Source organism: Jaculus jaculus, chromosome 1, assembly GCF_020740685.1.
Source record: "Jaculus jaculus isolate mJacJac1 chromosome 1, mJacJac1.mat.Y.cur, whole genome shotgun sequence".
Classification (NCBI taxonomy): Eukaryota; Metazoa; Chordata; class Mammalia; order Rodentia; family Dipodidae; genus Jaculus; species Jaculus jaculus.
Genome location: NC_059102.1, coordinates 315,728,336 through 315,752,935, shown reverse-complemented (window position 1 = coordinate 315,752,935; position 24,600 = coordinate 315,728,336). Strand labels below are relative to the sequence as shown.

Here is a 24,600-nt window from a genome sequence, read left to right as displayed (position 1 = left end):
TGTGTGTCATAGATGTATCAGGATACAAGTGTGGGCCCATCCAGGCACTCCACACTTAATCAAACCACTCTTCTCTCTCCAGCGAGTCATGCCCTGCTGCTTTCTAAAAGGAGAGATGTGATGAGCTGCTGAATTGTAATCTGTCATCCATAACTCTGATGATTTCATTTTCAAGGAGAAAATAACATACAGGTGTATTCATGAAGCAGATTGTATCCTACAGTGGTAGAACACAATTTGGATTATGTGCTGGAGTTGCTGCTACGCCTGTGGTGTTGGACCTAGGTAAGCAGGACCAAGTCTGAAGGCCTGGAAGTGAGAATCCTAAATATCCGGGTGCTGTTTCCAGTAGAGCACCTGGCTTCTTTTCTTTGCTGTCCCATGAGATCGGCAGATGTGTGGGTCCTGAGTTTCTTCAAGGTCTTTTAGCAACTTGCTTGGTGTTGTTAAGAGCAGTTTCCCTGGGTTCTTTCTATAGGGAAAAGAAGAAAAGGAAGTAAGTGATTAGAGACCAGAGCCTCAGCATACCTTCTAATGGCTTTGGAGAGGAAATGAGAGCCTTAGTGGTTAGATAGAAAGGATGTTGACGGCATGAGGCCGGATTACATTGAAAAACAAATAGGTTGATACTAACACAAGATAACCTCTTATATTCATTTAGTGATGTCCTGAGGCTTAAAAAAAAAAAAATCCTGTTGCTATTTGGGCATCTATAAAACAACCATTCTACTTTATTTGCAAAATCATAGGTCTATGGCGAAGGGTAAGAAGATAAGAATACAGAGTAATCATGGATTTACCTCTCTGGAATGATTAATTATGGAGTAAATTGTCACCGAATCATTGTTTTTTGATGGTGTTGGAGTTTTCATTTTCTGTAAAAAAAAAAAAAAGTCACATGCATTTGGCTCGCACAGAGATAAAGGTTCACATAAAGACATGTGCTTAGGAATGGCAGAATTATGGGAGAGAGAGTTATGCAAAAGTTCTTTGTTAGGAAGACCGGAGAGGGTTTAGCAAGAGTAGCTGACACCCAAGTTCCACCAGATAGGACCACAAGGTTATTTTTTTAAAAAATATTTTATTTAGGGCCAGAGAGATGGCTTAATGGTTGAGGCGCTTGCCTGTATAAGCCTAAGGACCCAGGTTTGATTCCCCAGGACCCACATAAGCCAGATGCACAAGGTAGTGCATGTTCTGGAGTTTGTTTGCAGTGGGTGGAGGCTCTGGTGCATCTGTTCTCTCTATCTGCCTCTTCCTTTCTCTGAAATAAATTGAGTGTTAAAAATTAAATTTAGGGGGCTGGAGAGATGGCTTAGCGGTTAAGCGCTTGCCTGTGAAGCCTAAGGACCCCGGTTCGAGGCTCGGTTCCCCAGGTCCCACGTTAGCCAGATGCACAAGGGGGTGCACGCGTCTGGAGTTCGTTTGCAGAGGCTGGAAGCCCTGGCGCGCCCATTCTCTCTCTCTCCCTCTATCTGTCTTTCTCTCTGTGTCTGTCGCTCTCAAATAAATAAGTAAAAAAAAAATTAAATTTAGAGTATTTTATTTATGAGATATATATATATATATATATATATATATATATATATATATATATAGAGAGAGAGAGAGAGAGAGAGAGAGAGAGAGAGAGAGAGAGGCAGATAGAGAGAATGGGCATTCCAGGGCCTCCAGCCACTGCAAACGAACTCCAAATGCATGTGCCACCTTGTGCATCTTGGTTTTACTTGGGTCCTGGGGAATTGAACCTGGGTCCTTTGGTTTTGCAGGCCATCTCTCCAGCCCTGTAGACCATGAAGTTTTAAGTGGCACTTGCTGGGCCCAAAACAGAAGAGCAACTTTCCTGCAAACCAAAGCACTGAGGAACCTGAGAGAGCCAGACAGACAGCCTTGCATGAAGGGAGGGAAGCATTGTTGCCTACAGCTGACTCCTCTTCTCCCCTAGGATATGACTCTATCCCTTCTCATCTACTCTACTCCTCCTACAATACTTGCCTCTTTTAAAGATTTTATATGCCAGATGGCTATTGTATTTTACTAGCTTTAAGTGGAGCTGTCCCCCTTTACCTACTCCATTTGTCCCTATTATTCTAATAGCCTGGTCACCAGGTTACTGGAGTCTCCTCAAGTATGAGGGACCCACCGAATAGGAACCTGTGTGGGGTACAGCACAGTGGTAGCACCCGAAGTCCCAAGAGTCTCAGATGAGCCATTGCTTCCATCCTTTTGGGAATGCCAATGTTTCTTGGCTTTAAAATTTTTTTTAAAGAGTTTTATTTATGGGCTAGAGGGATGGCTCAGCGGTTAAGGCATATACCTGCAAAGCCAAAGGACCCAGGTTTGATACCCCAGGACCCACGTAAGCCAGATGCACAAGGGGGCGCATGCGTCTGGAGTTCATTTGCAGTGGCTGGAAGCCCTGGGGCGCCCATTCTCTCTCTGTCTGCCTCTCTCTTTTCTCTCTCTCTGCTTTCAAATAAATAATAAAATTTAAAAACAATTATTAAAAATAAAGTTTTATTTATGAGAGAGAGAGAGAGAGTGGGGAGGGAGAGAAAGAGAGGGAATGGGCTCACCAGGGCCTCCAGCCACTGCAAATGAACTCCAGACGCATGTGCCCCTTTGTGCATCTGGCTTATGTCGGTCCTGGGGAATCGAACTAGGGTTCTTTGGCTTTGTAGGCCAGCGCCTTAACCACTTAGCCATCCCTCTAGCCCAGCTTATTTACTTTTTATTTTTTTTAATTGACAGCTTCCACAATTATAGGCAACAAACCATGGTAATACCCTCCATGCCCCACTGTGAAAGGGTATGAGAACTGGCCTTCCAGAATGTCTAGTGTTATTTAGAAACATGCCACAAGGGTTGCTTTATTTAGGAGTGGAGGAAGCAGGGGAGTGACGGAGGATCTGTTGCTGTTTGACCTAGGTCATGCTGTTATGTCACGCGGGGGGGGGGTAGGAAGGGGGGGCTATGCATTGCTTTACTTTGCCCTATTGTGAAGGGGTTGCAAATTCTTGCCCCTCTTCCCCTCTTGACAGACTAGCTTGAACCCCCCTGATACTCCTGTACCCGGGGTGAGAAGCTCTCTATGGAATTATCTCCTTCGGCAACTCAATCTTGTAGACCCTGATCTGTTCACATGCTAGGCTAGGCAGGAAGAGAGGGGAAGATTTAATCCACGTCTTCAGGCAGCCTGTAGCTACACCAGGGGTGATACCTGCTATACATGAAGCAGTTCGAGAACAGCGAAAGCCCATAAAGCCAGGAGCGTGACGGACACTGGACACTGGGATGGTCTTGCACGTAACTTTGTAGCCCTGTCTTTTCCTTCTTCAATAATGAACTTCATGTGGATCAGTCATGATTATGGTGATGTTTATGCAGTTACAGTAAAACCAGAAATAACAATGGAGTACAAAGGACTCACCTGGTTTGGATGAGTGACCTGTGCGTACACAGTGCTCCCTGGAGAGGACTCTGCTGTTAACACAGAAAGGTGTGGTCAGTAGCAGAAGGACTCTGGGGCTCCCCCACTCCTACGATCTTGTTTTCCCCAGAGCACCTTTTTTTTTTTTTTTCTTCAGTATGGGGTCTCTCTCTAGCCCAGGCTGACCTGGAATCCACTATGTTGTCTCAAGCTGGCCCTGAACTCAGCAATCCTCCTGCCTCTGCCTCCCGAGTGCTAGGGTTAAAGGCATGTGCCCCCATACCCAGCCCCAGAACACATTTTATCACCAAAGAAACAATTGTTCCAAGCTTGCCCTAACTTAGGGACCATTCTTATTTTTTACTTTTTTTGGTTTTTCGAGGTAGGGTCTCACTCTGGCCCAGGCTGACCTGGAATTCACCAGGTAGTCTCAGGGTGGCCTCGAACTCACAGTGATCCTCCTACCTCTGCCTCCAGAGTGCTGGGATTAAAGGCGCCACCACACCCTGCTTGGGACCACTTATTTTTGACAGTCTTCAGAATTTTTTTTCTCAGACATGTAGTCTCTGTCTGACCTCAATTCTTAGGTGGGAGGTTGGTGGTCTTGTGATCTGAGCTTCACTTACTGTCTCAAGCTTAACATCTAGAGAACTGAACAACACGACCCATTGTATTATTGGAGACACTGCTTTCAGGGGCCCTGAAGATGGACTTGACTATTTTAGAGATGAGGAATTGCAGGCTCAGAAAGCTCAGTTGACTGTCCTGAGTCACACAGGAAAGGAACTTGCTTCTGACTCCAAACGTCGTGCCCTCTCTTCAACAACGATAGCTTTGCTCTCCCAATGGGATGAGACTCAAAGCCAACCTCCCACTTTTTCTTGGCTGAGCAGCAGAGACGCGGTCTCACAACAGGGTTTTGGGTATTTGATGCTCAAGTCCTGTCTCTGCCCTACACTTTTGGGGTGACAATGAGCAGGCCACAAATCCTCTCACTTAGATTCTCCATCCGAGAAGAGAGTGACGTTGATGTTGGAAATAGTGAGGTCCCTCACATGTCTGGAAGACACTCTACAGGGCACACAGGGACCAATCATCTCCTTATGCTAGACAACCGATCTGAATAGCGGCATCTGACTGTCTCCTCTCTTGTTATCCAGCTCTCTGCACAGCTCCCTTCGCCTTTCACTTATTGCTTCCTGTCTACTCGAAGTTTGCAGTGAAAAGCCTGGATGCTCACCAACATGCTGGGTAGGAAAAGAAAGAGAATCTGAAAAATAAAATCAGGAAATTGACATGTAACTTCAGTGAGACAGACCTTCCTTCCCCCTTCCACATCTCTCTGGAAGATAAAAGGGACAGGATCCAAATGAAGCGGCAAGTGGACCCAGAGGCTGAGTATAGCTTTTTCTCAGTAGGACCCCCCCCCCCCCCCGCCAGGACAGTCACGAGAATGTAAGTCACCCCACCCCCCACCCAGGGTCATTTCAGGAGACTAGTTGAGTTGAACCAGGGTTTCTGTCCTTCTTCCCCTGACCTGTTCTTCACAAGAGATCTTTGGCCATTGAGGCCCCAGACTCTAAAACACCTGCGATGTTGAAGTAGGTAAATAAGGGATAAGGAGAACGTGCCTCTTCTTTTCCTCCAAACAACAAAGAACACAACGATGACTGTAACTATCGCCAAAGGCGCAATTATAATCAATATGCTATTCCAGGATAGATGTTCCTCAGTCAAAACACCTGGAAAGGGAAAAAAGAAGTAGAAAACTTCTTGAGACACATGGAGTAAGGCCTGGAGTGTTTGTCTCTTCTGAGCTATCTACTAGGGCTGCATGGGGTCGTCTGGATCCAGGGCTCTGGGGGCTCTCTGAGGAACGCAGCAGGAAAGGTAGGACCTGGAAGAGAGCAGGGGGAAGCCATCTCCACGTCCCCAGCCCTTTGCTCTTGGGGAAGGGCTTAGAAAGAGGAAGGAGGAGAGAGAGCTCTGAGTAGCGGGAGGTAGAACACTCCAGAGCCTGCCTGCGCCCTCCGGGCAAGAGTCTGGCTTCTCTCACTGCCACTGAATCAGCAGTCAGGAGGGGCCCGGAGACCAGTGACCACTCGCCATAGCTGCCTGTGGTTCCCAGAGACACCCGAGGCAGGCTGTTACCTTCGCAGAGACTCTTGGCCGAGACAGAGAAGGACACATTGCTGACTGGGTTCACAGCTATGCAGATGTAGTTTTGTTCACTGGAATTCTTGGGGTCCCAGGAGATGGTGAGGTTTGGTTGGCTTAGAAAGATGCTTCCTGGGACTTGCCACCCAATGGAGCCAGTGTAATTTGAATGATCCACAGAGCAGGTGAGGTGGACCTCACAGGTCCCGTTCCCGGACAGCTGAATCTGATTAGTTACTTGTAAATTTCTTAGTCGTCCTGTGTACAGAGAAAAGACCTCGGTTAAAAACTCATGGCTTGGGCTGGAGAGATGGCTTAGCGGTTAAGTGCTTGCCTGTGAAGCCTAAGGATCCCGGTTCGAGGCTCGGTTCTCCAGGTCCCACGTTAGCCAGATGCACAAGGGGGCGCACACGTCTGGAGTTCGTTTGCAGAGGATGGAAGCCCTGGCGCGCCCATTCTCTCTCTCTCCCTCTATCTGTCTTTCTCTCTGTGTCTGTCGCTCTCAAATAAATTAAAAAAAAACTCATGGCTTTTCTCAACAACCTGTGAAAACTATCCCTCAGACATTGGCCATCAGACCTGAGTAAAAGCCCAAGAACCCACATTAAAAACAAGTGGCTTTGGATTGTCATTCCAGAGCTGGGTAAACAGAGGTAGGTGAGTCCCTGGGGTTAGCTGGTCAGCTACTCTAGCCTGTTTGATAATCTCTAGGTCAACAAGACCCTGTCTCAAAAAAAGGTGGATGGTGTTCCTGATGAATGACACCTGAAGTTGTCCTCTGGTCCCCACACACATGTGCACGTATGTGAACGCACATGCCCACACATGTGCACAAACATACACAGAGAAAAAATATTCTTTTTTTAAATTTTAATTTAAAAATTTTTATTTTTATTTATTTATTTGAGAGACAGAGAAAGAGGCAGAGAGAGAGAGAGAGAGAGAGGGAGAGAGAGAGAGAGAGAGAGGAAGAGAGAATGGGCATGTCAGGGCCTCCAGCCACTACAGATAAACTCCAGATGCATGTGCCACCTTGTGCATCTGGCTTACATGGGTCCTGGGGAATCAAACCTGGGTCTTTTGGCTTTGTAGGCAAGCATCTTAACCACTGAGCCATCTCCCCAGCCCGAGAAAAATATTCTTTACTTCTGTAATTTTTGCATTCTATCTTTGCCATATTCTATGATTTGTTCATTCTGTAAAAGAGCCTGCTTGTGTTACCCAGTTGGTGGCAGCAAGGTTGGGGTGACCAGATGAAAAGGGGCATCAATATGAGGCAGAGAGTAACCAGTGACAGAAATGGAAGGAAGATTCTAGTTGTCATCAACTAGTATGTACTTTGGGTCTGGTCACTTTATCTTTCTGAGCTTCAGGTTATCCCTAGGGTCCCTTCTAGCCCTTGGACACTGTCCCTTGTAAAAACAAGTTGGAGACTAAGCTCAGAGCCCCAAGGCAAAAACAAACAGGCAATTCCAGGGAGTGCTGAAATGCAATATATTTAGTCATTTGAGATGACATGGAATGTAGACATTGCTGAGGCCAAAGAACAGAAAACATTGCCTAGAAAAATGTCAGTAGCTGTGATTCAATGAGGACATGACAGTAAGACAAGACAAGGCCCTAGTCATCCTGAGAATTTGAAATAAAGGTGACCTGAAAAAGAACAGAATGACTCTAGCTTTGATTAGAAGAGACTGAGTAATGATCTAAGCTTAATTAAATGAGTAGGAGTTATGTAGTTATATATATATGTATGTGTGTGTGTATGTGTGTATATGTATATGTATATATATATATATATATATACATATATATATATATATATATATTTTTTTTTTACCACAATGGAGTTTTTGTGTGCAGGAGGAATGTTGAACTTGGAGTCAGGAAAACCTGGGATAGGCTAACACTACTGATGATACAAACATGAAATTATTCATGTTTCTTTATATTTCCAAGACTTGGTTTCCTTATCTTAAAAATCATGCAATAGCACACACTTTAAAAATACCTTATTTATTTAATGTTTAAAATGGTTATTTACTTATTTGTAAGAAGATAGAGATAGAGAGAAGAGAGGCAGAGAGAGAATGGGGGCACCAGGGCCTCCAGCTGCTGCAAATGAACTCTAGATGTATGTGCCACTTTGTGCATCTGGCTTGACATGGGTACTGGGAATTGAACCCTGGTTGTTAGGCTTTGCAGGCAAGCACCTTAACCATGGAGCCATCTCTCCAGCCCTCGATAGTGCACACTTTTCAGGGAATCATAAAGATTAAAGGAAACACTGACTAACATAGGGGTGGTAAATATTTGACATGAATGCCATATCTCATCCCAAGTTCATGGCTGACCCTAAAAATACATCTTGTTACTTTTTCCCACTTAATGAATATATGTTTATACCTGTGTGCTTGATGTTTTTATTTGGATATATAGCACATTTAACATACTTTTAAAAAGAACTCCAGCTATTTTGTCTCACACTGTTCAACCTGAAGCCTTCTCTACCTTAGTTACTTGGGGCAAAAGCTTGACTCATCCCTGACTCATTTCTTCATCACATACTCCCACATCAGGAAGTGCTGCTGACTTTACCTTCAAAATATATTCAGATGCCAACCTCATTCCACTACCTCCACAATGGTCCAAGTCAGCGTCAACTTTTGTCTGGATTAATATAATGACTTCTCAGTTGGTCCATTGGTTTTGTCAACAGAGAAGTCAAAGGGATCTTTAAGCAATAAGACAAATTATATCATATCCTTGCTCTGGTAGTTCAAATGAATGGCCCCCAATATATTCAGGATTTTATTATAGTTTGTAATTTATATCTGCAGCCACCTGGATGGAGGAGGAGTCATGGTGGGTAGCTTTTAGGGTCCAGCCCTAAGTTGTGGGGGTGAATCTGTAATTCTAGTCAAAAGATATGCAGAGTGCTTGAACTCTGCTTGGAGTTCCTAAGTGTGCTTGCTTGCTGGCGGTGGCTTGTGGCTTCTCTCTCTCTCTCTCTCTCTCTGAATGTGAAATGAGTTGGTCCTGAAATGAGTTGGGCCAACTTGTTCTGTCATTATGGAACTTCCCCTTTATCCATAAGCCTCAATAAATCCCTTCTTCCATTAACTGTGCCTGATTTGGAGATTCATCTCAGTGACCTGAGCTGTTTTCTATACTTACAAAACCCTTGACGGCTCTCATCCTCAGGGAAAGTAGAAGCCAGAGTCATAGTGCCTCACTAAGACTCTATTTTCAAGCGCTCTCTTCCCATATAGCCCTGTTTTCTTTTAGTCTCTTTCATTCTTCTCCTTGACATTCAGCATTCTTTTTTTTTTCCCCATTTTTTCAAGGTAGGGTCTCACTCTAGCCAGGCTGACCTGGAATTCACTATGGAGTCTCAGGATGGCCTCGAACTCACGGCGATCCTCCTACCTCTGCCTCCCGAGTGCTGGGATTAAAGGCATGCGCCACCACACCCAGCTGACATTCAGCGTTCTTGATGCTCCTTGAGCCTGGGGGAATCTTGCTACATGTTCTAGATGGCTCTTCCTCCAGATATTTGCATGGCTCAGTCCCTTCCCTCCAATAGATCTCAGCTCAAATGTTATATTTTCTTTTTAAAATTTATTTGCAAAGAGAGAGAGAAAGACAGAGAAGGAGAATGGGCATGCCAGGGCCTCCAGCCCTACTGCAAATGAACTCCAGACATATGTGCCACTTAGTGCATGTGGCTTACATGAGTACTGGGGAATTGAACCTGGGCCCTTTGACTTTGAAGGTAAGCACCTTACCTGCTAAGCCATCTCTGCAGCCCATCAGTTATATTTTCAGTGAGGCCTGTTTTGACCACTTCCTTTAAAATTGATCCCTTGGGCTGAACAGCTCAGTGTTAGTACTCTTGCTTAGCATGCACGAGGCCTTGGTTTTACTTCCCCCACTCCAGATGGGGTCCTGTTCCCTGGCACTCCTGACACTCCTTATGCTGTCCACATGTCTTTCTTTCCTCTTCTCACACTGGTGGCTTTCCACATGCTCTGGCTAGGTAGCCCAAGCTGGCCTTGAACTCCTTATCTTCCAGCCTCAGCCCCCTCAACAGGTGTGCATTACCACCTCAGCTAGGAAAGCAGATTTTCTTTTCTTTTTTTTGGTTTTTTCGAGGTTGGGTCTCGCTCTAGCCCAGGTTGACCTAGAATTTACTATATAGTCTGAGGGTGTCCTTGAACTCATGGAAATACTCCTACTTCTGCCTCCCAAGTACTGGGATTAAAGGCTTGTGCCCACCATGCCTGGCAGAAAGCAGATTTTTGACTAATTATCATCATGAACCACCTGGAGAAAACAGCATTTCAAATTAAGTCGCCTTAACAGAAGAGTTTTCTCTTAATTGACTCACCTGTAAAGAACACTTTTGAGATAGATTACTGTTCTGTGCACAGACCATTCTTGGGTCAAGCTGGTCTTTGTGTAAAGTGAGACATTGTGGCAGGTCAGTGGGAAGTTCTGCCACTTATCAGCCCTTTGACTGTGACGGAGGCTGTGCCTCAGGTATCGGCCTGTATCTATCTCATGAAGCCTTTATAAGGATTGCATGATAGATACCTGAAATGCACATGTTAATAGTATCGTAATTATTTCACTTTTATTAACCCCACTTCACTTGTTGTTGAATGAAGCCATTGCATTGCACGAGGGAAGCGAGGTGATTCTAGGTGAAGAGACACAAGACTTGGTTTCTGTTCTTAGCTCTGCTGCTGTTTGGATGTGCAATGTCATGGCGTCAAGGGACCTCAGTGTACCTAGATGCCACCCACTCTCCCATCAGGCTATAGTGTGCTCTTATAGTCATATAGGTTTGAAATATATGATTTTTTAAAACCCAGACATGAACACCACATTTAGACTCACTGAAGATTCTCAGACTGTAACTGAAGAGCAAGACGGTGCCATTGTTGGTTATCTGGGCCATATAATGTCCTGTGTCTGCCATCATCAGGTTGTTGAGTTTCAAGGAGTAGGACTGGGTGAAGTCCAGTCGCTTTTTCCATTTTGGGTCCGGCTCCATGAATTCCGGCTTTTGTAACTTATGCAGCTGTATGATGACAATAGCTCTTCCATTGTAATGCCAGACGATAAGAGTGTCTTCCTCTCCTGATGGAAGCTCCACTGGGAGAGTTACCGACTCCCCCAGGATCCCATTCACCATCTTTGGGGTTAAGTTGTTTTGTGAGGCTGCATTTCCTGTAAACAGTAGGAAGAGGTTATAAGGCTGTCTTTGGCATCCTCTGTCCTATGCCTGAACCCTTTCCCCAAATTCTGTCAATCTCTTGAAGTGATTTGAAAGAAGCCCAGAGATGTGATGAGGAATGGGTTGAGTGGTCTGGAGAGATGGTTTAGCAACTAAGGGGTTTGCCTGTGAAGCCTAAGGATCCAGGTTCAATCTTCCAGGTCCCAGGTAAGACAGATGCACATGGTGGCACATGCATCTGGAGTTCATTTGCAATGGCTAGAGGTCCTGATGCACCCATTCTCACTCTCACTCTCTCTCTAATAAATAAAAATAAGTCTTAAAAAAAGGGTTAGAGCTGGGCATGGTGGCCTCGAACTCAAGGCAATCCTACCTCTGCCTCCTGAGAGCTGGGATTAAGGTTGTGTGCCACCACGCCCACCTCTTATTTATTTATTTATTTTTGATTTTTCAAGGTAGGGTCTCACTTTAGTCCAAGGGGACCTGGAATTCTCTAGGTAGTCTCAGGGCAGCCTCAAACTCATAGTGATCCTCCTTCCTCTGCCTCTGGAGTGCTGGGATTAAAGGCGTGGGCCACCACACCCTGTGCTTTCTCCTTTTTTTTTTCAGTCTGGGCCACACCCTTGGCATGGATGCTGATGTTCTGGGTCATTAAAGTGGCAGAAAGGTGGAAGACTGGAACAAGAAGAGAAGCTTAGGAGTTAGAAAGATTTCCTCATGGTGGCTGTAGGTGGCAAGCTACTTTGGGGCCATGGGAGGAGGGGAAGGTGCACATCATAGTAAACATCCCTTTGAGGATTCTATAAGCCGCTGGAAACCGCTTAGAACATGGAGTTGGTATTGAGGGCCTGCCCATCCTTCTAATTAAGATGTCAAACTAGGGGACATTTTGAATGTACTTGTTTCTGTTTAATCTATTGGAAGATATATTTCTGAGAACATGAATCATGTCTTGGTCAGACTTTTATTTCCTCAGAACAAGCTATGTAGATTGGGAATAAAATGAAGGAAAGTAAAGTTTTAGAGTGTTAACTTGAACAGTGGGAATTTATTTTGGAAAGTATTACATGGAACAATTTTGAGAAGTAGAAAGATTTTTAATTTTTTTTGTTTATTTTTATTTATTTATTTGAGAGTGACAGAGACAGAGACAGAGAGAAAATGGGGATGCACCAGGGCCTCCAGCCACTGCAAATGAACTCCAGACACATGCGCCCCCTTGTGCATCTGGCTAACGTGGGTCCTGGGGAATTGAGCCTTGAACCGGGGTCCTTAGGCTTCACAGGCAAGCGCTTAACCACTAAGCCATCTCTCCAGCCCAAAGCCATCTCTCCAGTCCAGATTTTTTTTTTGAAACAGTGTTTTCAGGCTGGAGAGATGGCTTAGTGGTTAAGGCACTTACCTGCAACACCAAAGGACCCAGGTTCGAGTCCCTAGGGCCCATGTAAGCCACAAGGTGACGCATGCATCTGAAGTTTATTTGCAGTGGCTGAAGGCCCTGGCATGCCCATTATCAATCTCTCTCTATGTGTCCCCTCAAATAAATAAATGTTTTAAAATATTTAAATAAAAAGCAATGTTGGGCTGGAGAGATGGCTTAGCGGTTAAGCGCTTGCCTGTGAAGCCTAAGGACCCCGGTTCGAGGCTCGGTTCCCCAGGTCCCACGTTAGCCAGATGCACAAGGGGGCGCACACGTCTGGAGTTCGTTTGCAGAAGCTGGAAGCCCTGGCGCGCCCATTCTCTCTCTCTCCCTCTATCTGTCTTTCTCTCTTTGTCTGTCGCTCTCAAATAATTAAGGAAATAATTTAAAAAAAAAAAAAGCAATGTTTTGGGAAGGATAGGATAGAGGTAGGACTAAGGTCATTTCCAAAAAGAATGAAAAGTCATAAGATTTCTCAGTGGTTAAAGGAGTTTACTTGTAAAGCCTGCTGGCCTGAGTTTAACTCCCCAGCACCCATTTAGCTGGACATAAAGTGGTGCATGCATCTGGAGTTCATTTGCACTTGAAAGAAAGAGAACTACAGATCAATATCCCTTGTGAATAGTCAGCAAAATATCTGTGTAAAATCTTTAGGAAAATACTAACAAACTGACCAAGTAGAATTTATCTCAGAGATGCTGGTGTGGTTCAACATACGAAAATCAGTTAATTCAATGCATAAATATTAACTGAATAAAGGCAAAAAGACACATGATCTCAACTGATGAAGAAAAAGCATCTGAATAAAACAAAACAAACAAAAAAACCCCAAGATCCTTTCACACAAACACTTGAGAATCTCTGGATAGATGGAAACATCTTCAAGCTGGTGAAACTCACAGCTATGAAAACTCACAGCTAATATTTTACTCCAAGGGAAAGATTGAATGCCTTCCAGCTAAGGCCAGGGAAAGAAAATACTCACTTTCACCACTTCTATTCAATGTTTGCACTAGAAGTTCTAACCTGAACAATTAGGCAAGAAAAATGAGCAAGAAGTGTCTCAATTGGAAAAGTAAAGCCACTCATACTCATAGATGATATGATGATATGGATAGAAAAATACCTGAAGATCCATAAAAAGCAATTAGAGCTTGTAAGTGATTCAGCAAAGTTTTAGGACACAGGATCAACACACAAAAACCAGTTTGTATTTCCTCTAAACTGGCAATGGACAATTAGAAAGGAGGTAAATAAAAACAATTCAATTCATATAGTATTCAAAAGAATAAATATTTATGGGTAATTAACAAGGGAGGGTCAAGATTTATATACAAAAGCTACAAATCATTCCAGAAAGGCTAAGAGGAAGATGTCCTATATTCATGGGTTGGAAGACAATGTTAAGATGGCAATGCCACCCAAATCTACATACAGATTCAATGTAATCTGTATCAGAACCTGAAAGACTCATAAGTGAAAATAGACAATATTCAAATTTATATAGAAATGCAAAATGTCTGAATTTCCAAAACAACATTTTAAAGAGAAACAACATTGGAGTATTCACACTTCCCAGTTTGAAAATGCTTGTACAACTATCATAATAAAACAGTGTAGCAATGGCATAAGATATATGAGAGTCTATATGAAATTGAATTGAGAAGTATCTAAATATAAGAGTTACAATAAAACTTGTGGACAGAAGCACGGATTATGGCTCAGTGGCAGACTGCTTTCCTAGTGTGCCCAAAGCCCTGGATTTGATTACCACACTGAAAACAAGCACGGGGTCCATATTCATGATTTTGGATTTGACAATGAATTCTCAGCTAGGATAACGAAGTCACAAATGATGGAGAAAGAGGGAAATGGGAAAATGGGAGGTGACAGCCTAGTAGGTCTCTCTCTCTCAGGTTCAAGGTCAAGGACTTATGCTTACTAAGCAAGTACTCTATAACTGAGCCATATTCCCAGCCTGGAGTTTCTGTTCTGAGTGATGAAATGTTATAGAGCAATAAAGGCGGTGCTTGCAGAACACGGTGAATGTGCTAACCGCCACTGAACAGAGCTCTTTAATATGTGAATTTCACTTTAACAATGAGACTTGAGCATGAGTAAAGAAACAACTTTAGCTAGAGTTGGAGTAAAGAACAAAAACTGAGAGGCAAGGAATGCTAGAGATCACAATGGGGGCAGGATACAGATTATGAGAGATAGAAAGATACGTATGTCTTTGAGCACAGCAAGATGTCTATCTTGGATGAGAAAAAGCAATTATATGAATGTGCAGATGGTTGCTAAGAAGTAGATAATGATGCTCAAGGGGGAGGGGAGCCATTAGACTCCAAATCTTAGCGTCAAGGCTGGAGATGTAGCTCAGTGGTGGAGTGCTTATCAGGTATGTAGAAGGCTGCAGGTTGGATGCTCAGCACTGCAAAATAAGAGAGGAAGGGCAAGTAAGGGAAGCAAGAAGAGGGGAAGAGAAGGGCACAGGAAGGAAGGAGAGGGAAGAAAAGAAAATGATTTCAGAACTAGGTTTGCCTCTATTTCTAACCACTGTTCTCTCCTGGGACTCAGAACACCCACGTGTGCTTCCTATGAGCTTGCTCAAGCAATTAGTTTTTACCGTTCCCGGTCACCAACCTCAATATGACTAGAATTTAGAACCTCGGTATTCAATGTGTGGTCCACGGCCAGGCAACACTGGCATCACCTGGCAATTTGCTATAAATGCAAAATCATTGCCCCCTATCATGATAAAGCCCCCAATTTATATGCACATTAAAATTTGACACATTCCATCTATAAAGAATAAAATTGAAAAATAGATGAGATTCATCTTCTCTAGGACATTATGATGTTTGACTTCACAAATAGCTGGCATTTTGTTCTGTTCTGTTTTTGTTTGTTAGGACAGAACCTCACTGTGAAGCCTAGGCTCTCTGGGAACTCAAGATCTTCCCGCCTCAGCCCTCTATGCTGGAAAAAAATATATTCTGCTAGGTTTTTTCAAGCCTTGAGTCAAGGGATAAGATTATTTGTCAAGGTAGTTTGTCTTTCTGGTTCTTCCTCTACCATCGCAGCCTCTTGACCCACATTGTGTAGTTAGATACTTATGCTTGTGAATATGAAACTGTGTTGGCTGAGTAGCATAGTGAAGTGTTTCCACCCTGGCCACCCCTGCTCTGCCCTCTTGGGGAGCTTTGGAACACCTGCACCTGTCTCTTGCGGGCACATGCAGGGGTATTCCTCTTTCTGCGCCCCTCCCCCATAACTGTTACTGTGTCTTCTTCCCCACCCGTGCCTGGCAGGTAGAATGGAATAGTTCATGCTATTGTTATAAGAAATACCCATAGAAATGTGGACGAGAGGAATTTTAACATGAGAACACCCAGAAATGATCTTAAGGTAAGTTCAGTTTTGAAAAGAGGTAAAAGTGAGGCAAAAACTCAAGTCACTAGTTGGTCTCAGGTCAAGAAGAGGCTCTTGAATGGATGAAAAGGTTCCATTTTGCATCTTTTATGTATTTCCCAAGGTTCAGTCCTCATACCTCTTTTCACCTTCATACCGCTTATTAAGTCTCCATCCTTAGGACCAGGTAACTCTGATCCTCAATTTTCAACTGCTTTCAGGCAATCTCCTTTTGGATATCACACTAACATCTTTTTTGTCTAATATTTTAAAATTTATTTTATTTTTATTTGAGGGGGAGAGGAAGAGGGAGAGAGAGGGAGAGAGAGAATGAGTGCACCAGGGCCTTCAGCCACTGCAAACAACTCCAGACACATGCTCCACCCTGTGCATCTGGCTTACGTAGGTCCTGGGCAATCAAGCCTGGGTCCTGTTGGCTTTACAGGAAAACACCTTACCTGCTGAGTTATCTCCCCAGCCCCACACTGACGTCTTAAGAGTGGTAGCCCCCCAAACTGAACTTGCTTCCTCCTGTGGCTGCTCCTTCTTCCCAACTGTGTCATGTTCTTTGACAGTCTTGTTTGACAAGTGACAGCCCATTGCACCGTATTTTGCATTTCTCCCTTTGGTTTGTCTCCTCCACCTTATCTATCTCTAGTCAGTGCATGCTTTACTTATTTGTGGTTTGTTTCCAGGAGAGCAGAAATTGTGCTGACTTTGCTCCTGAGACGTTCTCAGAGACTCTGACAGTGCCAGGCATCCAGTAGGTACTTGAGGAATCATTACTGAATGACTTCACGAGCCCTCCTTTCCTTCTGCTTCCGCTGCCAATTCACTTAGCTGACTCTATCCTGTGGTATCTCTTGCTCTCCCCTCTGCTGCTGGCAGGTTTAGGGAACTTATTTTCAGACTGATTCCAGATCTTGTCACACACTGGCTAATAAAATTTGGACAAGTTATTAAATTAGATTAGCCTCAGATCTTCATGGTAACATGGAGATTCGAGTCAAATTGTCACAAGACACCTTGCCCAGTGCCTCATTTTTTAAAAAATTAATTAATTTGCATGTGTCTGTATGGACATGCCAAGGTTTCTTGTTGCTGCAAACAAATGCCTGTCCTGCTTTATGTGAGTGGTTGGGGAATTGACTCCCTGACCCTCAGGCTTTGCAAGCAAGAACCTTTAAAAGCTGAGCTATCTCCCCAGCTGGCCCAGTATCTTAAGCACTCATTAAATGCTAGATTTTTTTTTTTAATAAAGTCTTTCTCTCTGGGCTAGCTCTGGGCTAGCTTTTTGATCCCTTCTCTCTGAACACTATGCTTTAGTCCCAATGGACAACTTGTGGTTTCTTAGACATATTATGAACCCCATGTTCTCCACGTAACAGACAGCAGGGAACAGGAGGCAGTTTAAATCAGTTAATTCCTTTTTTATTACTCTGCAAAGCATCGCTGGGCTAATGAACTGCTGATGTGTATCAAAGGAAGTGGGGAGGAGGTTAGACACCATTTCAATTTTTTGCTTAGCAAAAGGTAAGAAGAGCACAATTTCTGGTGGTTTTTTTTTTTTTTTTTCCTTTTTGGGCCCAGAATATTTGGCTGAACTGGGTTGTTGGCTTTTAGTATTTAGATGAGTGAGTCCATGATAATCTACCTGAAGTTACACAGTAACAGTAGCTAATTCGTAGAGCATTCATTTTCCTTAAGCTCAGTTCTCTATAGGAAAATATACTTGCCATAAACTCCAAACAGTCTTGACTTAGAAAAGCTCATTCCCCATGTCCCAGAGAAGCCTTCCCTGACAGAGAGGGCCTGTGGCAGTTGTTTTCTCTGCAGCACCTCAGGCCTGTGGCACAGGATGCAAATTGGAGAGCGTGAAACCACACATTATAGCGAACCCTCCCATCCTTCAGTTAGCTCTAGCTCAGTAATTTAGATGGGGCAAGCCACACAAAGCAGGGGTTCACCGAGTACCCACACGAGTGCACAAACGCTTACCTGAGCCGAGGCAGAAGACCAGTGAGAAGAGCCAGAGCATCCTCCGAGAGGCGGAGACCGCTGCGAAAGACCTTGAGTTAGCCCACCTTTTTGCAATTCTGTCATAAATTGAAAGTGTCTCTTGCTGTAACTTCCTCTTCCTGTGGTGATGACATCTCTTCTCTCACACTCAACATCCTTTTGGTTATTGGTCTTTCATGTCACTAGTACAATGATCATACAAATTCTTTGTTTGTATGGGCTAGGACGTTGGCTCCGCAAGTAAGAGTGTTTGATGTGTAAGCGTGAAGACCCGAGTTCGATCCTCAGACCCATGTAAAAAGCTGGGTGTGGCCAGGTACACCAGTAACCCTAGTGCTGAGGTGGGCTCCTGGGACCTACTGACCAGCCAGTCTGATAGAAAAATGGTAGATCCAGGTTCACCGAGAAACTATTTCAAGGAACCAGGGTGAAAGAGTGATAGAGGAATTTGCTGCATGTGTGTGAATGGGGTGTGTACATCTGTACACATACACACACACACTATACACACATATCGCACACCAATATAACCCTTGTATAATTTTAATTTTTAGTGGCTTTTTGAGGTAGGGTCTTGCTATAGCCCAGGCTTACCTGGAATTCACTATGTAGTCGCAGGGTGGCCTCAAACTCACGGCGATCCTCCTACCTCTGTCTCCCAAATGCTGGGATTAAAGGCATGAACCACCACACCCAACCTGTTTTTAAGTTTTTTTTTTGTTTTTTCTTTTTCGAGGTAGGGTCTCACTCTGGCCCAGGCTGACCTGGAATTCACTATGTAGTCTCAGGGTGGCCTCGAACTCACGGCGATCCTCCTACCTCTGCCTCCCGAGTGCTGGGAGTAAAGGCGTGTGCCACCACACCCGGCTTTGCCTATGTTTTTTTTTAATAGCATTATTCAAAATAGCCAAGATATGGAACCTAAGTGTCCATCCACAGATATGGGTAATGAAACCGTGGCACACAGGACACACAACAGAATGTTATTCACCCTTAAAAAAAATTGATCTTAGCTAGGCGTGGTGGCTCATGCCTTGAATGCCAGAATTCAGGGGGCAGAGATAGGAAGACCTGTGAGTTCAAGGCCAACCTGGGATTACAGAACGAGTTCCAATGTATGCTTCCTATGGGCTAGAGTGAGACCCTACCTCAAAACAAGCGAACAAACAATAAGGTGATCTTGCCATTTGTCACCTGGTGGACACTGAGCTAAGTGAAAACTCAGACAGAAAGAAAAGCATAGCATGCTCTCATTTGTATGTTCAATCTAGGAAAAAAAGGAAGCTAATCAGAAGCAGATTAATTGAACTGAAGAATGAGAGAAAAAGGAAATTGGACTTTTTTTTCAATAAAATTTTTGAAAAATTATCTACCACTCTGTCCTTGAAGATTGGTTCCATACTGTGGCAGTCCTTAACCAAACACAACTGGTCTTTCTAGGAGTCCAGGAATCAGTCTGCTATAGTTTGGAATTAGTTTGGGTGTGACCCCCTAAGGTTCATGTACTGAAAACTTGGTCTCCAGAGTGGTGATCTGGAGAGGTAGTGGGGTCTTTAAGAAGTGAAGCCTAGTAGGAAACAATTGGCTCATTGGTGGTGTTACCCTCAGAAAGGATAAATGCTGTTCTTATAGAAACTTTTATTGGTTCCTACAAAAGTGGATGGTTATAAAAAGCAAGACTTGGGCTGGAGAGATGGCTTAGCGGTTATTGCACTTGCCTGCAAAGCCCAAGGACCTATGTTTGACTCCCTAGATCCCACGTAAGCCAGATGAACAAGGTGACACACACACAAGGTCACACATGTGCACAAGGTGGTGCACATGTCTGGAGTTTGGTTACAGTGACTGGAGGCCCTGGAGCACCAGTTCCCTCCCCCTCCCCCTTGCTCCTTCTCTCTCATAAAAGAAAAGCAATACTTGCCTCCAGGCCTCTCATTTTGCTGTTCACCACGTGCTTACTTCCACACGCTGTCCTGACATATGATACTATCTGCCATGATGCCTTCACTAGAGGCTAAGCAGATGGGAGAGACAAATGCATCTCTTTTCAGGGTGGGGATGTGGCTTAGTGGTAAAGCACTTTCTTAGCATATGTAAGTCCTTGTTTCATAGCAGCACAGAAAGATAAATAAATAAACTTCTTTTGTTACAAGTACCCATGTATTTTGCTATAACAACAGAAAATGGACCAATACACAGACTTCTATGAAACTCAAGTTCTCCTCATCTCTTTTTTTTTTTTTTTAAAAAAAAATTATTTATTTATTTATTTATTTATTTATTTATTTGAGAGAGAGAGAGAGGGGGGGGGGGGAGGAGAAGAGGCAGAGAGAATGGGTGCCTCAGGGCCTCCAGCCACTGCAAACGAACTCCAGATGCATGCGCCCCCTTGTGCAGCTGGCTAACGTGGGTCCTGGAGAATTGAACCCCGGTCCTTAGGCTTCACAGGCAAATGCCTTAGCCACTAAGCCATTTCCCCAGCCTCTCCTCATCTCTTTTCTGAATGTATGCCTTCTACGGGTCTGTGTATGACTTTCTCATGCCCCATATGCATAGCTAATTTTGAATGTCTTAATCTAGCAGAGGCTGTGCTTAGTTCTCCCGAGGGCTTCACTTGTCTGTTGTGAGTCACTATTCATGATCTCGTGCCCAGGCTTCCGTGGGTCTTAGTCTCCTTGTAGCTTCGGCCGCTTTCCTGCCGGAGATCTGAGTTAGACAAAATAGGGACCAGCTTTTCATATTGCCCCCCCCGCCCTCTAGGCAGATGCAAACTTTGCAAATGCCAAAAGAGAAATTTCATAGCCCTTGACCGAGCAAAGAATGTCTCACGCACCGTGCAGCCTGCAAACACCGGTGAGTGGTCTAGGTGCGACAAAGTGGGCGGGGAATATTCTTAGCAGAAAAAGGAAGCGAGATACAGAGAGCGCTTGCTTGCTTACAGCCCACCGTTTGCTTCAACGTGACCTTGGTCTGATCAGTCCGCCGCTTGTGATTGGCTGAAGCTCAGCTACTGTGATTGGCTGGGATTCAGCGGCTGGTTAGAAATGTGCCTGTAAGCAAGCACGCCCACCTCCTTATCAAACTGCACTCCCCTTGGGAGAGTGTCTGTGTGCCCTCATATCAAAATCCCTCTCCTCCACACTTCTGTGGATATTTCTTGTAATGCCCCTGTAAAATATATTGTTCCGATTCCCAGTTGCAGATGAGAAGACAGAATATATAAGTCACTGAATGTCACACACAGTTTGGAGAGGGAGCTGCTTTGTAGGGGAGTGGAGCACCATGGGAGAAACCCTCATATGGTTACCTTTCCCAGTGTATGTAGCTATGGGATGGTGTATCTCCTTGCTGTTCATGTCCCCTGACACAGGTAACATGACATGCCACTGAGGCTGAGCCATCCAAGTACAGCGGCGCATAGTGCGAGGAATCCAGGGGAGACCATCTTCGTCCATGTGGTTGGTAGGAGTGGAAGACCTCCTGGATGAATCAGGCCCATTGTGCAAGCACAGGGTGCCCCTCAGCTGGCTGACCTGCTAGGGAAGACCATAATCTCTGAAGGTGGCGTGTGTATTGTACAACCTCTGCTGTGGGCAATAAGACAGGTAGCTGGGGCTGAGCTGTCTGCCCAGGAGTGTGCGTGCATAGGGGTGGAATTGACCACGTACTTATTGCTGGCCTCCGCAATTAGCCTCTGATTTGACAGGAATAGTGGGGAAAAGGAGGATGAGACAGAGGTGCTGGCTTCCCATTTCTTACAGCTAGTGGGCACAAGGAGAAGAGAGTATAAAGTCTTTCAGGCAGTGGGAGGCTTTAGGGCTAATAAATGAGATAAAATGTGCCAAACCTCAGAAGGTACTAGAGAAATATGATCACAATTTTAAATATTCTCAAGTAGTCCTTATACTTGTTTACAGAATTTCTGTACAGGGGCTCTGAAGTTCTTTTGGGGTAGCAGTCAATTTCAGCCCGTTTCTTCCTGTAGGAAGAGAACCCGGAGATGTCTCACGGGAGCCAAGAGACCATGCCTAAGGGCACCGTGGCCCAGAACAGACGCTCTGGGGCTTTTCTGGCCAACAGGCAGTGAAGGGTTCTTTCCCTCAGTCCCAGAAGGGCCCACTTACTAGCACACACATCATTTCTGAGCAAGACACTTCCTGTTCAGGGTTTGACAAAACATCTTCAAGCCCTGAAGGCTTTGTGGGGATCACAATCTCATTTTCCTTATTTAAAAGCCCAGTCCTTTTATCCTCAGCCTTATTTTTCATCTTTTAAAAGTTCAGGGGAAAATAAAAAAGTTTAGCATTTTAATCCCTTTCCTCCATGTAGCACTATGGGTGACAACTCTCCAGTTCCCTAGTCTTAAACTGTAAAGTTCTTTCCAAGGACCTCTTTCCTTTCCCAATATCTGGGCTCCAGTATAAATGCTCTTCAACAAATATTTATTAAGCTCCACTAAACCTTGACTCCTGTGTTGGGTGTTGGCAGCAAGAGGCATATATGACAAAGCTTATGTCCTGGGGGGGGCAGTGCCAAGACCCCATGATTGAAGTGTCCAATTTTTTTCTCTCAAGGCGGTGGTCTTCCCTGCATCTACCTTTTCATTCCCCTCCCAGGACCTCACTCATTGTTTTTCTCACTTCAGACATAGCTTGCCCATTCTTGGTCTTAAACCTTCAATTCCCTGATCTCTTTGTGTCTAACAGGGCATGGGTTTTCAAACTGCACAGGCTGTGCCATGTTGACATGGCCCCTTGCTGTTTCAACTACTTCATTTTGTTTGGTTCCTCAGTACCCACGTAAAAAGCCAGATGCACAAGGTGGCACACGTGTCTGGAGTTCGTTTATACTGCCTAGAGGTCCGGGTGTGCCTATTCTCCCTCTCTCTACCACTTTCTCTTTCTCACTCTCATCAACAAACAAGCAAACAACAGGACAAATAGAAGAGATACATTGTAAAATATTATCTGTTATGTTTCTTTATCTAATGGAATGGAGCTTGCAGTCCTTACAAAGCAAAATGTATAGAACTGAAATTTACAAATGTATGAAACAAAAGATGACATGTAGAGAGGAATAAGATATCCTGTTAGAAACATGAGTCCTAACTTCTGAGGCAGGTGTAATGACATTTGCTATCAATGAGCATAATCTTGTTCCTCATGGAGTAATCCAACAACCTTTTTTATTTTTTGTTTTCTCGAGGTAGGATCTCACTCTAGCCCAGGTTGACCTGGAATTCACTATGGAGTCTCAGGGTGGCCTTGAACTCACGGCGATCCTCCTACCTCTGCCTCCTGAGGGCTGGGATTAAAGGCATGCACCACCATGCCTGGCTTCCAACAACCTTTTAGCAAAGTTTATTAAGCATGGAGATCTCAAAGAAAAAATAAGACCGGTTTCTTTTAAAAGTTTTTTTTTTTTAAATTTATTTATTTGAGAGCAACAGACACAGAGAGAAAGACAGATAGAGGAAGAGAGAGAGAATGGGCACGCCAGGGCTTCCAGCCTCTGCAAACGAACTCCAGACGCGTGCGCCCCCTTGTGCATCTGGCTAACGTGGGACCTGGGGAACTGAGCCTTGAACCAGGGTCCTTAGGCTTCACAGGCAAGCGCTTAACCGCTAAGCCATCTCTCCAGCCCAAGACTGGTTTCTTGATTAAAACAACTCTGACTGGTGAGAAAGACAGCTAAAAATAAATCACAGCTATGTAATTGCCACAAGCTGTGGCACCATCCCTATGTATCAACCTATGGAATACTATAGAGGAGAAATTAACAAAGAAGCGCTATATATTTAGCTTCGGGGGAAATTAGGAAAGGCTACTCAAAGAGAAGATACTTGGTGTGACCTTGGAAGTAAAAGTGAGCCAGGGACAGAGGCGAGAAAGGCATGCCAGGCCAGAGACATGGCACGCACAAAAGCGAGGGCGGTTGAAATGCTCTGCAGACTCCTGGGTCCATGATGAGTCCGCGTGGCTGGAACATGGGCAGCAGAAGGAGAGGATCATGGGAGGGCTGGTGTGTCAGATTGCTAAGGACTCACCTTGCACTGATGACTTTCCAGAAGAGAAGGGGGAAAGCAGGGGACAGCTCTGTATGCAGTAAGCAGCCCAGGCAGTATACCGCAGAGCAAGCTCCTAGTATCCGATAGCGAGCACGCAGACAGGGCGAGGCTGGGCTAGGGAATTAGACGGGCTGAGGGGGACAAGGTCGAGAGCAACCACGTGGAGGAGCTGGGATTGACAGGTTGCAATAAATGCTTAGATGTGGAGAGGAACCGAGGTGGCAAGAAGAAAGGTTGAGATTTTGCCCGTTCAGTTAGATGAGCGTCCAGGGTCTCAGTTCTCCCTCTCCTTCCTTCTTTCTCTTGGTGTGTATGTGTAAGTACGATACACGTGTGTGTGTGGGCATGCTTGCAGCCACACATGTGTAGAGGTCAGAGGACACCTTTCAGGCATTGGTCCTCACCATCCACCTTGTTTGAGGCAGGGTCTCTACTTGCTCGTTCAGTTTTCACCAGGCTGCCTGGTCTGCAAGCTTCCAGGAACTTCTCTGGTCTCTGCAGCCTCTTGTTACTGGGCTGGAATTACAGAAGCCTGCACTAGCTTCGGGCTCCAACTTTGCCTTACCCAGGGTCTGGGAAGCTGAACTCAGACCCTCACACTCTCATGGCAAGCACTTTTATCCAGAGCCAGCTTCCCGGCCCTCAGCTTCGTCTCTTGTGAAATGGAGAGTGACATTCATTTTAGAGGATAGACGAGTTTCCTTTTTAGACTTAAAAATCCTTTTCTTTTATTTATTTGAGAGAGTGGACACATCAGAGCCTCTAGTAACTGCCAACAAACTCCAGATGCATGTATCACCTTATGTGGGTACTGGGGAGTTGAACTTGGGTCCTTAGGCTTAGAAGGCAAG

General features: G+C 44.6%; 1 protein-coding gene across 1 annotated transcript; it reads right to left on the bottom strand.

Moving 5' to 3' along the window:
- Nucleotides 1-404: 404 nt before the first annotated feature.
- Slamf6 (SLAM family member 6) lies at nucleotides 405-24,143 on the bottom strand. Its single transcript, XM_045143887.1, has 10 exons — nucleotides 24,133-24,143; nucleotides 23,729-23,863; nucleotides 21,611-21,661; nucleotides 17,662-17,747; nucleotides 10,490-10,822; nucleotides 5,487-5,845; nucleotides 4,671-4,677; nucleotides 3,431-3,483; nucleotides 801-875; nucleotides 405-472 (listed from the first exon to the last, which is right to left on the bottom strand). The coding sequence occupies exons 1-10, from the start codon at nucleotides 24,141-24,143 to the stop codon at nucleotides 416-418; spliced, it is 1,167 nt and encodes a 388-aa protein (XP_044999822.1). The 3' UTR covers nucleotides 405-415.
- Between the last annotated feature and the right edge of the window lie 457 nt (nucleotides 24,144-24,600).